This window comes from Eptesicus fuscus, chromosome 12 (assembly GCF_027574615.1).
Source record: "Eptesicus fuscus isolate TK198812 chromosome 12, DD_ASM_mEF_20220401, whole genome shotgun sequence".
Taxonomy (NCBI): domain Eukaryota; kingdom Metazoa; phylum Chordata; class Mammalia; order Chiroptera; family Vespertilionidae; genus Eptesicus; species Eptesicus fuscus.
Window position 1 is genome coordinate 63,188,496 of NC_072484.1, and position 12,423 is coordinate 63,200,918.

General features: G+C 38.2%; 1 protein-coding gene across 2 annotated transcripts in view; it reads right to left on the bottom strand.

Moving 5' to 3' along the window:
* SPIRE1 (spire type actin nucleation factor 1) overlaps positions 1-12,423 on the bottom strand; it is a 111,868-nt gene that overhangs the window by 89,126 nt on the left and 10,319 nt on the right. For both annotated transcript variants that reach the window (XM_054724023.1, XM_054724024.1), the window contains exon 2: positions 6,293-6,327. In XM_054724023.1, coding sequence (XP_054579998.1) covers positions 6,293-6,327 — 35 coding nt within the window. The remainder of the gene's footprint in view (positions 1-6,292; positions 6,328-12,423) is intronic.

The window sequence follows — 12,423 nt, forward strand, 5'->3', positions numbered from 1 at the left end:
AGACTCATAGATACAGAGAACATTTTGACAGTTGCCAGATTGGAAGGGGACTGATGGGTGAAAAAGAAGTACAAATTGGTAGTTACAGAACAGTCACAGGGATATAAAGTACAGCATAGAGACCATAGCCAATAATATTATAATAACCTATATATGGTGTCAGACGGGTACTAGATTTATCAGGGTGATCACTTTATAAGTTGTATAAATGTCTAATCACTGGGTTGCACACCTGAAACTAATATAATATTGTGCATCTACTATAATTGAAAAATAAAAACTTATTTTGAAAAAGATGCATGTGGGAATAAAACAAAGTATATAAAGTATATGTGAAGTTTATTTCCAAGATGTGAACATGAGTGTTTTTATTTTTAAATTATTTTTGTTAATCCTCACCTGAGGATAATTTTTCCATTTATTTTTAGTGAGAGTGGAAGGCAGGGAGGGAGGGAAGGGACAGAAGAGAGAGAGAAAGAGAAATAAAGAGAGAGAGAGAAACATCAATGTGAGAGTCACATTAATTGGTTACCTCTTGAATGCAACGCACCCTGACTGTGGCCGGGGAACAACCCTGCAACCAAGGTACCTTGCCCTTGGCCAGGAATCGAACCCACCACCCTGTGTGCAGGCCAATGCTCTATCCACTGAGCCACACTGGTCAGGGATAAACATGAGTGTTTTTAATAATTTCCCTCAGTAAAGCTTAAATATTTCTACTATTTTTACAAACTAGCTCTATCAAGATGAAAGTATTGACAAAAGTTAACCTTATATAATATTTTAACGTATTCCACTTAAAATACAACTAATCCTCCAAGGGGAACAGCAGGATTGTTTTAGTTATTCATTTAACCTTCTTTCCTGCTAAAGGTTAAGGGCCTCTGAGTGCTTCAGAATTAGTGGTGGTTAATAGAAGACAGGAATGTGATGAAATTTGGAAAACTAAAAACAACAGTGAAAGGCCACAATTAAATATTTGAAAATTCAAATACTTTATGTTTTAGTATTTTTAAGTGCTTAGCAATTTTCTTTAACTTTAATCCACAAAACTATTTAAATAATGGCAGTAGAAAAAACTTGTAAAATGGGGATGTAAGCTCCCCATATAGTATGGATCAGGACTGCTTCCTTGGCAGACAAGTACCCACAAGTACAGGTCAATCACTCAAGAGTTTATAAATATCAGTCTGAGCCACTCCCAGAGAAGGAGAACTGACAGTAATACACTGTTTAAATAAAAGGGGCAAAATACGGATCCGTGATTGCCAAGGGCTTGGGGGAGAAGAGGGACTAACTACAAGGGAAATGGGGGGAATTTTGAGGGGTGATAGAACTTGATTGTGGGGTTAGTTAACACAACTTAATGTATTAGTCAAAACTCAATTGTAATTCAAAAGGTTAAATTTTACTGTATATAAATTATACCTTCAAAAAATGGGGGGGAAAAAAAGAAGTTGTAGAGAAAAATTAAATTACCTATTAAGGCAAAAACAAAAAAAGTGCATGTCTTTTAAAACAATATTTTTGCTTTCCCAACTTCAGATCTACCTACATTTCCCAACCCTGGTTTGCCAACCATGGATGAAAAAACTGTGGATATGAGGGGCCCATTGTAAAGTAAAAAATTATAATGGCTCTAGCCCAAGCATGTCAAACTCGTGGCCCCAGGGCCACATGTGGCCCACAAGGAATATTCATTAACAATTACTCATTTATTTCAGCCCTTTGTATTCAGCATGTCTCTATCAAAATAAACCTACGTTTCAATTAAAATTAAAGCTTTTATTTTTTTGCAGCCCACATAAACTTAAACTTTGTTTATTTGGCCCGTGTTAGCCTTTGAGTTTGACATGCTTGCTCTAGCCTGTGTGGCTCAGTGATTAGAGCATCGTCCTGTGTATCGAAGGGTCTTGGGTTCAATTCTCGGTCAAGGGCATGTACCTGGGTTGCAGGTTTGATCCCGAGCCCCAGTAGGGGATTCGTTCATGAGGCAACCAATCAACGTGTCTCTCACATCAATGTTTCTCTCTCTCTCTTCCTCTCCCTCTCCACTCTTGCTAAAAATAAATGGAAAAAATATCCTCAGGTGAGGATTAACTCCCCCTAAAATATTATAATGGATTTTTTAATGTGTAAGGGATCAGCACTCTTAACCCCCAAGTTTTTCAAGGGTCACCTGTACTTGATTTTAAGAAACATTCAAGTAATCTTGAGGTAAAAGATCACATAAAAGTTGACTAAATACCTTTATATGGCCTCCTTGCTTTCTCTAAAGTCACAATTTTGTTTGGTTTGTATGAGAAACAAAGAGAAAATTAAAAGTAAAACTGGAAAATAATTTGTAGCGATTTTTATGTACTATAAAAACAGTCGAACTTAAAGTTATGTATTTCAACCACAGACCTTGATGAGGGTCCTAGAGACCCAGAAAAATGAGGAGCTTCTGTTTTCCCACCAGTTCCTCTTCCCAACAACACCTTTTCCAATTCAGAAAGGCTGGGGTAAGCCTGTATTACATGTGGAACTAGCAATATGCTATTCCATCTATCGGAGATCTTACTCACTTCCACTTATCTACACAACTTGTTAGCAGCCTTTTTCTTAATCTGGACTTCATACTAGCAAGAGCTTGATGGGGCTTTTAACTTACAAAAAGAACTAGGAATCTCTTCTCAATAGAAAAACAATTTAAGGGCAAAAAGAGGCTCTAGCAATCACCTTTCTGATCCAGTGTAACCTCTCACTCAAAAATAACCCTGTCGCCGAAACCGGTTTGGCTCAGTGGATAGAGCGTCGGCCTGCGGACTGAAGGGTCCCGGGTTCGATTCCGGTAGAGGGCATGTGCCTTGGTTGCGGGCACATCCCAGGTGGGGGGTGTGCAGGAGGCAGCTGATCGATGTTTCTCTCTCATCGATGTTTCTAGCTCTCTGTCCCTCTCTCTTCCTCTCTGTAAAAAATCAATAAAATATATTTAAAAAAAAAAAAAAATAACCCTGTCTTCTCACTGACAAAAGATTGGCTAAAATCCTTGCATCAAGGATTTCCTCAACTTCCTGGTTTTGCTCTGGTTTTACCTCTCTTAACTCTCAATTCTGTTTCTCAGGAATAAGCAACTCTACTATCTCCCAGCCCAACAGCTCTCAAACATTTTAGTTTTAGGATCCCTTTACATTCTAAAAAGTTACTGAGGAGTCAAGGAGCCTCTGTTTATGTGAGCTATAACCTATCAATATTTACTGTATTAGAAATGAAAACTGAGAAATTTTTTATTTAAATTAAATAATTTAAAAATAAGATTAGCCCTAGCTGGTTTGGCTCACTGGATAGAGCATCAGCCTGTGGACTGAAGGGTCCCAGGTATGATTCCGGTCAAGGGCACATGCCTGGGTTGCAGGCTCGATCCCCAGTCGGGGGTGTGCAGGAGGCAGCCAATCAATGATCTCTCTCATCATTGATGTTTCTAACCTCTCCCTCTCCCTCTCTGAAATAATAAAAAAAAATTTTTTTAAAATAAGATTAAACAATATCAGTAACATTTTATGGAAAAGCTATTTTTTTAAAAAGTGAGAAGGGTGATATTGTTTTACATTTTTGCAAAACTCTTAAAGGTCATGTTTAATAAAAGCTGGCTAGATCTCATGTCTGCTTCTGCAGTCTGGTATTAGTCATAGTCCCACATTCATGCAGCCCCTGAAAACTCCAATGTACACTCCTGAGACCATGAAAGTCAAAAGGCGAAGAATGTCTTAGTATTGCTTTGAAAATATCTTTCTCCTGACCTTGAAAGGGTGACAGGAAGCCGCCTCCCCAGAGCCTTCCCACAGCCCTTTGAGCACCACTGCTCTAGTCAAGTCATCTTCTAGACGTAGTCCTACGTCTGGTTTCAGCAAATGTCCACTCTCTAATTTGGACTCCAGGGTCACTGTTTCTTGGTTCCCTTACCACCACCACCACCACCATCCCACCACCACCACCACCATCCACCACCACCACCACCACCACCGCATATATTGTCTTCCTTAACCTAAAAACAGAAATGAAACAAAACAAAACTTCCTACTTAAGCTCTCTCCTCCTTCTCTTAAGTCACCAAACTTCTTGAAAAAGTTCCCACTTGCTCTACTGCCCCTCCTTTTTATTACTGTAATTACTCAAGTATATACAGAGACAGTCTAATTTTTTTCTTTTTATTTATTTATTTATTGTTGACAGTATTACAGATGTCTCCCATTTTCCTCCCTTTTGCCCCCATCCTCTTAGCCTCCGACCCACCCCTGGCCTTCCCCACACTACTGTCTGTGTCCATAGGCTATGCATATATGCATATATGTTCTTTGGCTAATCTCTTCCCGCCCCCTCCCCTTCCTTCCTTCCCCTCTGAGATCTGTCATTCTGTTCCACGTATCCATGCCTATGGACCTATTCTGTTCATCCATTTATTTTTTTTAATAGATTCCACATATAAGTGAGATCAGTCTCATTTTTTTTAAATCACGCAATATAGGTAAATCACCACTCAAAATCCCAATCTCCTCAGAGGTAACCACCACTGTTCACCCTTAGAAAATACCCTGAACCAATTTTGTAAACTAAATATCAGACTGAAATTTTTATTTGCTTGTGATTTTTCTTAAGTAGTTATAATTTTTTTAAAAACCTGGAAGAAAATTCTGTTTAGATTCCAATTCTTTTGGTGGCCGAGTTAGATCAAAGGATAAGGGTTAGGAGATAAAATGAAATGATACTCCTATACAAAGCAAGTATTAACCTTTTGCACTCGGATGTCAAGTGTGACTCGACACGGTTAGCATTAAATCCCGAGTAGAATAAAGGAATCAAGAAAAAAGCAAGCGAGTGCAAAGGGCTAAACAATATGTTAAAACCATGTTGATTTTATGGCTTGTATTGCCATAAGACAGAATGATAAGACTTATGACTCTGCCTTGTATGTAAAACCCTCACATTTCATTACCTAAATGCAGATAAATGCTGACTACATTTGTGTCATCTTGCTAAATATAATAGTGTCTTTGGCGTTTACAAAACATTTTCACATATATTGTCTCTCTAAAATTTCACAACCCATGAGGTTAACAGGGACTATCATTAACATATTATAGATAGGAAAGCAAAAGTTCTAAGAAAAAAATTACTTGCTCTAAATTATATAGCTAGAAAGACGCACACCAGAAATCATAGATAGAACTTAAATCTTTTGACTCAAATCATATCCCACTCCTTTATATCATATTGAACAGTACATCAAAAATCCTTGCAACATAAAAATATTAAGTTCTTGACTATTTTTATAGCTAATTTGGAAAAAATTATCTCTATTTTCAAAGTTGAATAGAAAATACAAAAAATGAATTGTATAACTTTTAAATACAAAAATAGTAAATTATTTTTGCTCCCTTATCATTCAATATAATCCCTTAGGAACCTTGCATTTTAAAGTAACAGTTAAAATTTACTAACACCTGCTTTAACATGTAGATGTGTTAGAAAAGTAACTTCTTAAATCCTTAAAATTAGGCACTGCTATAAACTCAAGACTTAAGACTCCTCGTGTAAGAAGGATGCAACAGGGAGGGGGGTGGGATGGGAATGAGGACAAATATGTCATACCTTAATCAATAAAGAAATTTAAACAAAAAAAAAAGAAGAAAAAAAAGAAGGATGCAACAGTTCCTGAAAGGAACACACACACACACATAATGCATGGAGGCTGCCCTCATATTTCAAGGAGCACCTGGAATCGTGGGAATTCCTTAAATTTCACAATTAGAATTTTAAATTATATATATTATTTAAATTATTAAAACTTAAAAAATCCTACTTATACAAATAACAAAGCAATTAATTCATTATTAATCTTACAGAAACACTGTTTCCACATCCCTATTTTTTCCTACACCAAGGCAGCTCCATAGGAGTCCAACACATTTAAATTATTCCTTTATCATGACACACAAGATTGGATTAAGAAAAAACCACAAACTATTTCAAATTAAGGGCTCTTAATCTTAGCTAACTCAATTTCACAAATAACTCAAGAAAAGATTTAGACTATGATTAAGCTTATTTTTGTATCACAGCCTGACATTTTAAAAACATGGACAAGATAACTGACTTCTTCACAGTTTACTCTTCCTAAATGTAAAAGATAGACCTGCTCTCAACACATTCTTATCAGACCAAAACCCACAGTGACACTGATAGTACTCAAAGCTAAATTATACAGGACTGCAAAACTGCTTTACTAAGAAATATCTGAGCATTCTCTTACCTCTGTTTCTGTACAATGTGAATATCCCAATTTACCTGAAATAAAAATAAAAAAAAATTACTTTCAGAGGATTTTAGCTTTTTTATCATTGATTACAAAAAATATTTGAGCTACTCTGGCCATGGCTTCATTATATTTATGAAACTATGCAAATAAAAGGTGCTAGAATTACCAAATATTCTAGAAGGAGTTGCTTAGAGATTTAAGTTTACATAGACCCGTAAGAAAATAATAAAGAAAAAGACGGGAAGGATATGCTTACTTGTAATAAGATCTAAAGCATATACACATCTTTAATATGCATATATACAAATTAATGAAAGTAAACCAAAAATAATTTTAAAGTCTTGCTTTCTTTTTTTTTATTATTTTTTAAATAAATCTTTATTGTTCAGATTATTACAATTGTTTCTCCTTTTTTCCCCCCATATCTCCCCACCACCCAGTTCCCACCCCCCCTCTGTCCTTACCTCTCCCCCCATTGTCCTTATCCATAGGTGTATGATTTTTGTCCAGTCTCTTCCCGTACCCCACACACAGACACCCCTTTCCCCCTGAGAATTATCAATCCATTCCCATTCTATGCCTCTGATTCTATTATGTTCACCAGTTTATTCTGTTCCTCAGATTTTTAATTCACTTGATTTTTAGGATCACTTGTTGATAGATATGTATTTGTTGTTCATAATTTTTATCTTTACTTTTTTCTTCTTTTTCCTCTTTTTAAAGAATACCTTTCAGCATTTCATATAATACTGGTTTGGTGGTGATGAACTCCTTTAGCTTTTTCTTATCTGTGAAGCTCTTTATCTGCCCTTCAATTCTGAATGATAACTTTGCTGGGTAGAGTAGTCTTGGTTGTAGGTTCTTGCTATTCATCACTTTGAATATTTCTTGCCATTCCCGTCTGGCCTGCATAGTTTCTGTTGAGAAATCAGCTGACAGTCGTATGGGTGCTCCCTTGTAGGTAACTGTTTTTCTCTTGCTGCTTGTAAGATTCTCTCTTTGTCTTTTGCCCTTGGCATTTTAATTATGATGTGTCTTGGTGTGGTCCTCTTTGGATTCCTCTTGTTTGGGGTTCTGTGCGCTTCCTGAACTTGTAAGTCTATTTCTTTCACCAGGTGGGGGAAGTTTTCTGTCGTTATTTCTTCAAATAGGTTTTCAGTATCTTGCTCTCTCTCTTCTTCTGGCACCCCAATAATTCGGATGTTGGTACGCTTAAAGCCATCCCAGAAGCTCCTTACGCTATCCTCACACTTTTGGATTCTTCTTTCTTTCCGCCTCTCTGGTTGGGTGTTTTTTTCTTCCTCATATTCCAGATCTTTGGTTTGACTCTTCGGGTGCGGTGGTCTACTCTGTATATTCTTTATTTCAGACAGTGTATGCATAATTTCTGACTGGTCCTTTTCCATTATTTTGGTATTCTCATTAAGGTCCTTGAAGGTCTCTTCAAGTTTCTCAGCAGTTTTTATAAGATTCTTGAGTAACCTTATAAATGTGGTTCTGAACACTGTGTCGTCCATTAGTTTGCTTTCCTCCATCTCTCCTACTCGTGACATACTTCGGTGTCTCCGCATTTTGGCTGCCTCCCTGTGTTGATGGAGTGGCTTTGTGTGGTCAGTGACCTATAAGGGGCCAGTAGCTCAGCTTTCCCAATCACTTTAGGTGGTTGCTCTTGGTACACCCCTTTGTGGGCTGAGTGGAAAGTTTTGGTGTAGTTAAAAGCCTTGATTGCTGTTGGTACACTGGGAGGAATTGACCTCCAGGCCAATTGGCTGTGAGGACCTGCTGTGTCTATAATGGAAGAATTGCTGTGCTGGAGACACAGTAGGGCTTCGGTGCTCACTGAGTCTGCCTCTTGAATGCGTCCCTTATGAGAGTGGTTGAAATCTGGTGTCATCCACACCGACCACGAGATACCCTAGTGTCTGGATCTCCAATGGGGTGCAGGTCTGAGGCCTCCCAGCAGGAGCTACAGCAAGAGCTGCAGTTTTCTCCTCTTTGCTTGGGCGGTTTTGGAGCAGTCTGACTGGAGCTGCAGTTAATTTGGTTGAGCTGCCACAGAACAGGCCATTTATATGTAAAAGCTGCTGTGTGGAGCCTGGGCGGGTTTGTAGAATGTGCGGGGCAGGGTCTTAGGGCGGGGCGGGGTCTCAGGGCGTCACTAGGCTGGGGCATGGCCAACGGCCATGGCTGCCTTCAGCCGTCTCTGCCTTTCCACGTTTCCAAGTCCCCATGTCCCGCGCTCCAGCGCAGCAAACCCTGATTGCTGGGCGCACCTCTGCAGAAAAGTCACTCTCACTCTCTGACCGATGGCCGAGAGTCCAGCTTCTCCCCGTAGGTGTCTGGGTCCCCCGCGTGTCCCCAGAAACTGGAGTTCAGAGTGATCGGGAGTTTGTCTTCCTTCGGTTTGAAGAAAAGCGGCACGCCCAGTCGCCCACTGCCAGCCCGCTTCGCGTGCGCCTCTGTACTTCAGCTCTCCAGCGTTTGCACTCCCTTCTCTTCTTAGTTGTAAATCTACCACTCAGCCAGCTTTCCCATGGTTCTGGGTGGTAGACGTTTTGTTTTTTTAGTTGTATTTTTGAAATTGTTGTGTGAGGCGGCAGTTTAGTTGTTTAACTTTGCCACCATCTTGGTTCCTCCCTCTCTTAAAATTCTTGCTTTCTTTTTAAAATACCTTAAAATACTTTTAAAGGGTACCTTTTAAAACACTTTTGAAATGCCTTTAAAAATTGAAATGTCTTTTAAAGAACTTTAAAAGACTCTTGGACTTTTCCACAAATGTATTTATTTTATTTTATTTTTTCAATCACCATTTAGTCCCTCTATACCCTCTTCCACTCTCACACCCCCAACCACAATCACCACACTGTCATCCATGTCCATGAGTTCTCTCTCTCTTTTTTTCTTAATCCCTATAACCACTCCCTCAACATTCATCCCCTAATCCCATCCCCAGAGCTGTCTGCCTGCTCTCTATCTACGATTCTGTCTCTATATCGCTTGGTAGTTCAGTTTGTTCATGAAATTCCAAGTATGAGTGAAATCATATGGTACTTGCCTTTCTCTGACTGGCTTATTTCAATTAGCATAAACCAGTTTAAAGGTACAGTGATCATTTCAATTAAAGCATACATGTTTCAAACTCATATTTTCTTTAATATAACATGGTTGTTTTTCTTTAATATAGGATTAGGTAAAGCCATATAATTAATCTAATAGTTCTTTCAATAGAAGATAGCCTAAAGAACAACTAGAATGAACCATATTTGGCTGCTCCAACATTAATATTTTCTCTTCATCACTGAGACATACTATCAAAGAACATATACAAGTATATATTTCTGTCAATTTGGGTGACTAAAACATACTTTTAAAATAAAAAAGCTATTTTAAGAGAACAATTTATTAAATAGTTTTAACAGAAAGACTAGCTAACACATTTATATTGGGGCCTAAAAATCTTTATTTCCCCAGTCTACACTTCTCAAATTCCATTAAGTTCAAATATACTTTAGCCCCACTTCTTTCTTTCCACCAACAGTAGCCTCCTTTTTACCTCTCCCCAGCCTACTACCCCTGCACCTAGCCCATTGATCTATTAGCCTGTGATTTATTAAATGCTTAACTAGAATTTATATACCTTAGAGTATGCAATGATACCATAAAAAAATCATAAAAATGTTTTTATATGCCTTCCAATTCGTAAAATGAAAAATAAAGTTGAAACCCAGTTTCTGATAAATTAATGATCCTAATATGAAATGTTGGCTGAAATCAAAACCAGAAAAAAAAAGATATATAAGCCATAATTAAAGAGTACATGAACATATAGATAAAATTAGTTCAATATATATGGGTTTATGTGGCAGGATTTGATAAATATATAACTTTATATATTTATTGTTATGTAAAACTATATGCTATAAAGCTATATATATATATCATATATCATCTTTTTATTTAGTTATATAACTGTTTGCTCAAAACATTAGTGCTCTGTCAGATTAATTATACTTAATTCCTAAAGAAATGGTAATGAATTTAACTTAGGAAAGTATTGTGGACAGAACTAGCTCAAGAAGAGAACAAATATTTATTGAGCATCTACTCTGTACAAGGGGAAGAAGGGAGGGAAGGGAAAAGATGGTATCCAGACAAGTTATAAGAGAGAGTAATCTCTTTGAGAGTACATGGATGTACATCTTCAGTATGATATATTCTTTTTTTTTTCTAGCCTGGGACCCCTCAGTCCACAGGCCAACGCTCCATCCACTGAGCCAAACCAGCCAGAGCTATATATTCTTAAGGTAAAGAGAAATCTAGAATTTTGTGTAGTAGGTTTGTTGCTGGTAGTAGTGTTGGTGAAAAATCCTAAAATTATTTTGTATTTACTGTAGCTTTGAGCAGATAAATAAATACAGAGATGTTGTTGGGGATCCCAATGGAGAGAGAAGGAATATACAAACCAAACATGGGAAGGAGAGGAAGAGCCCTGCAGTGGTGAACTAGAACTAGAGGTATTACACAACTTCAAAAAAACCATACATTTCCCAGCTCTGCCCTCCAAATGAGGGAGAAGCAACAACATCCCATTATGAAAGGGCACACCTAGTCCATTCCCCCTCAAAGGAACCAGGACTCCTTAGGAAATTGGCAATCTATCTATATATATATAAAAGCCTAAGCAACCATCCGACCGGTAGCTATGACATGCACTGACCACCTGGGGGAAGGCGCTCAACGCAGGAGTGGAAACCACAAGCATGGAAACATGGAACAGATTGATGAATCTCAGAGGGAAGCGGGGAGGTGGAGGGCGGGAAGAGATTACCCAAAGCTCTTACATGCATACTAGAGGCCCAGTGCACGGATTTGTGCACCGGTGGGGTCCCTCAGCCTGGCCTGTGCCTTCTCGCAATCCAGGACCCCTCGGGGGATGTCAGAAAGCCAGTTTCTGCCTGATCCCCGAAGGCCAGGCTGAGGGACCCCACTGGTACACAAATTCGTGCACCGGGCCTCTAGTTATAAAATAAGCTGGAACATCTTTGCACCAGAAAGTAATAAAGTGCTCAAAGAATGATAGAGTGATGTCAAAAGGGCACAAGTCCTATGAAATAAGATTTTTTTCAATGACCTCTATTATAAAACTGAAAATGCTCTCCTATAAAAAAGACAAAAATTTTTGTGAGAACATACAGTATCTTTTGGTTATTCAATCTGAACTGGTGACTAAGTCATGCAAATACGGAAAGGTGGTGAGTATGAAGTGCTTGACACCTACACTACTCTGCCACCCAAATCCCTGCCCAGTCTCTGACCCAGGAATCAGAAAATCCCAATTACATGACAGCAGAGTTTAAAGAAACCTTAGAAATGACCTTGCCTAATCCATTCATTTTATAGATGAGTAATCTGAGCCTGAGGAGTCAAATGACTTGCACAAAATGACAGAGTGAAGAGTAGACTCCAAGGCTCCTAACCTCCTACCATGTGTTGCTGTAGTTGTGTTGTTCTTGCATTCCCACTTGCAGGGGTCAGTGGGGTTAGGGTACAGGATTACAGGGGTGCTGTCCCAGCTACATACCATTTATAACATGGGAAAACATTATTTAACAGTTAGAAACTGCCAGTATAGCACCAAAGAATTTTCATTTGAAAATTTTTTAGTTTTTCTTCAAAAGTTGGCCACTTCTCTTTACAGAACCAGACCTGAAAAGTCCCTCTAAACTCCAGAATCCCATGGCGTTATTTTCTACAGTTCCAGTAACCTAAACTGATGGTAGGCCTAATTGAGATTTCAAATTATTAAATGCGGTGAATTAGTTCTTTCAATAAAATAACTTTATGATTTTACTGATTTTTATTAGGTTGAGTTTAATCAGAAGGTTAGATTAATTATGTGATGACATACAATGCCAATAAATAACTGAAATTATATTTAAACATTAAGTTTCAAAATATTTCCACATTATCAAAGTAATTAAACACTAGGTAGAGGGATAACTTACATAGCAAGGCAAAACTTCAGAGTTTCTCAAAAGTTATGAGCATTTTGCCCTAGCTAGTTTGGCTCAGTGGATAGAGTGTCGGCCTGTGGACTGACGGGTCCCAGGTTTGATTCCAGTCAA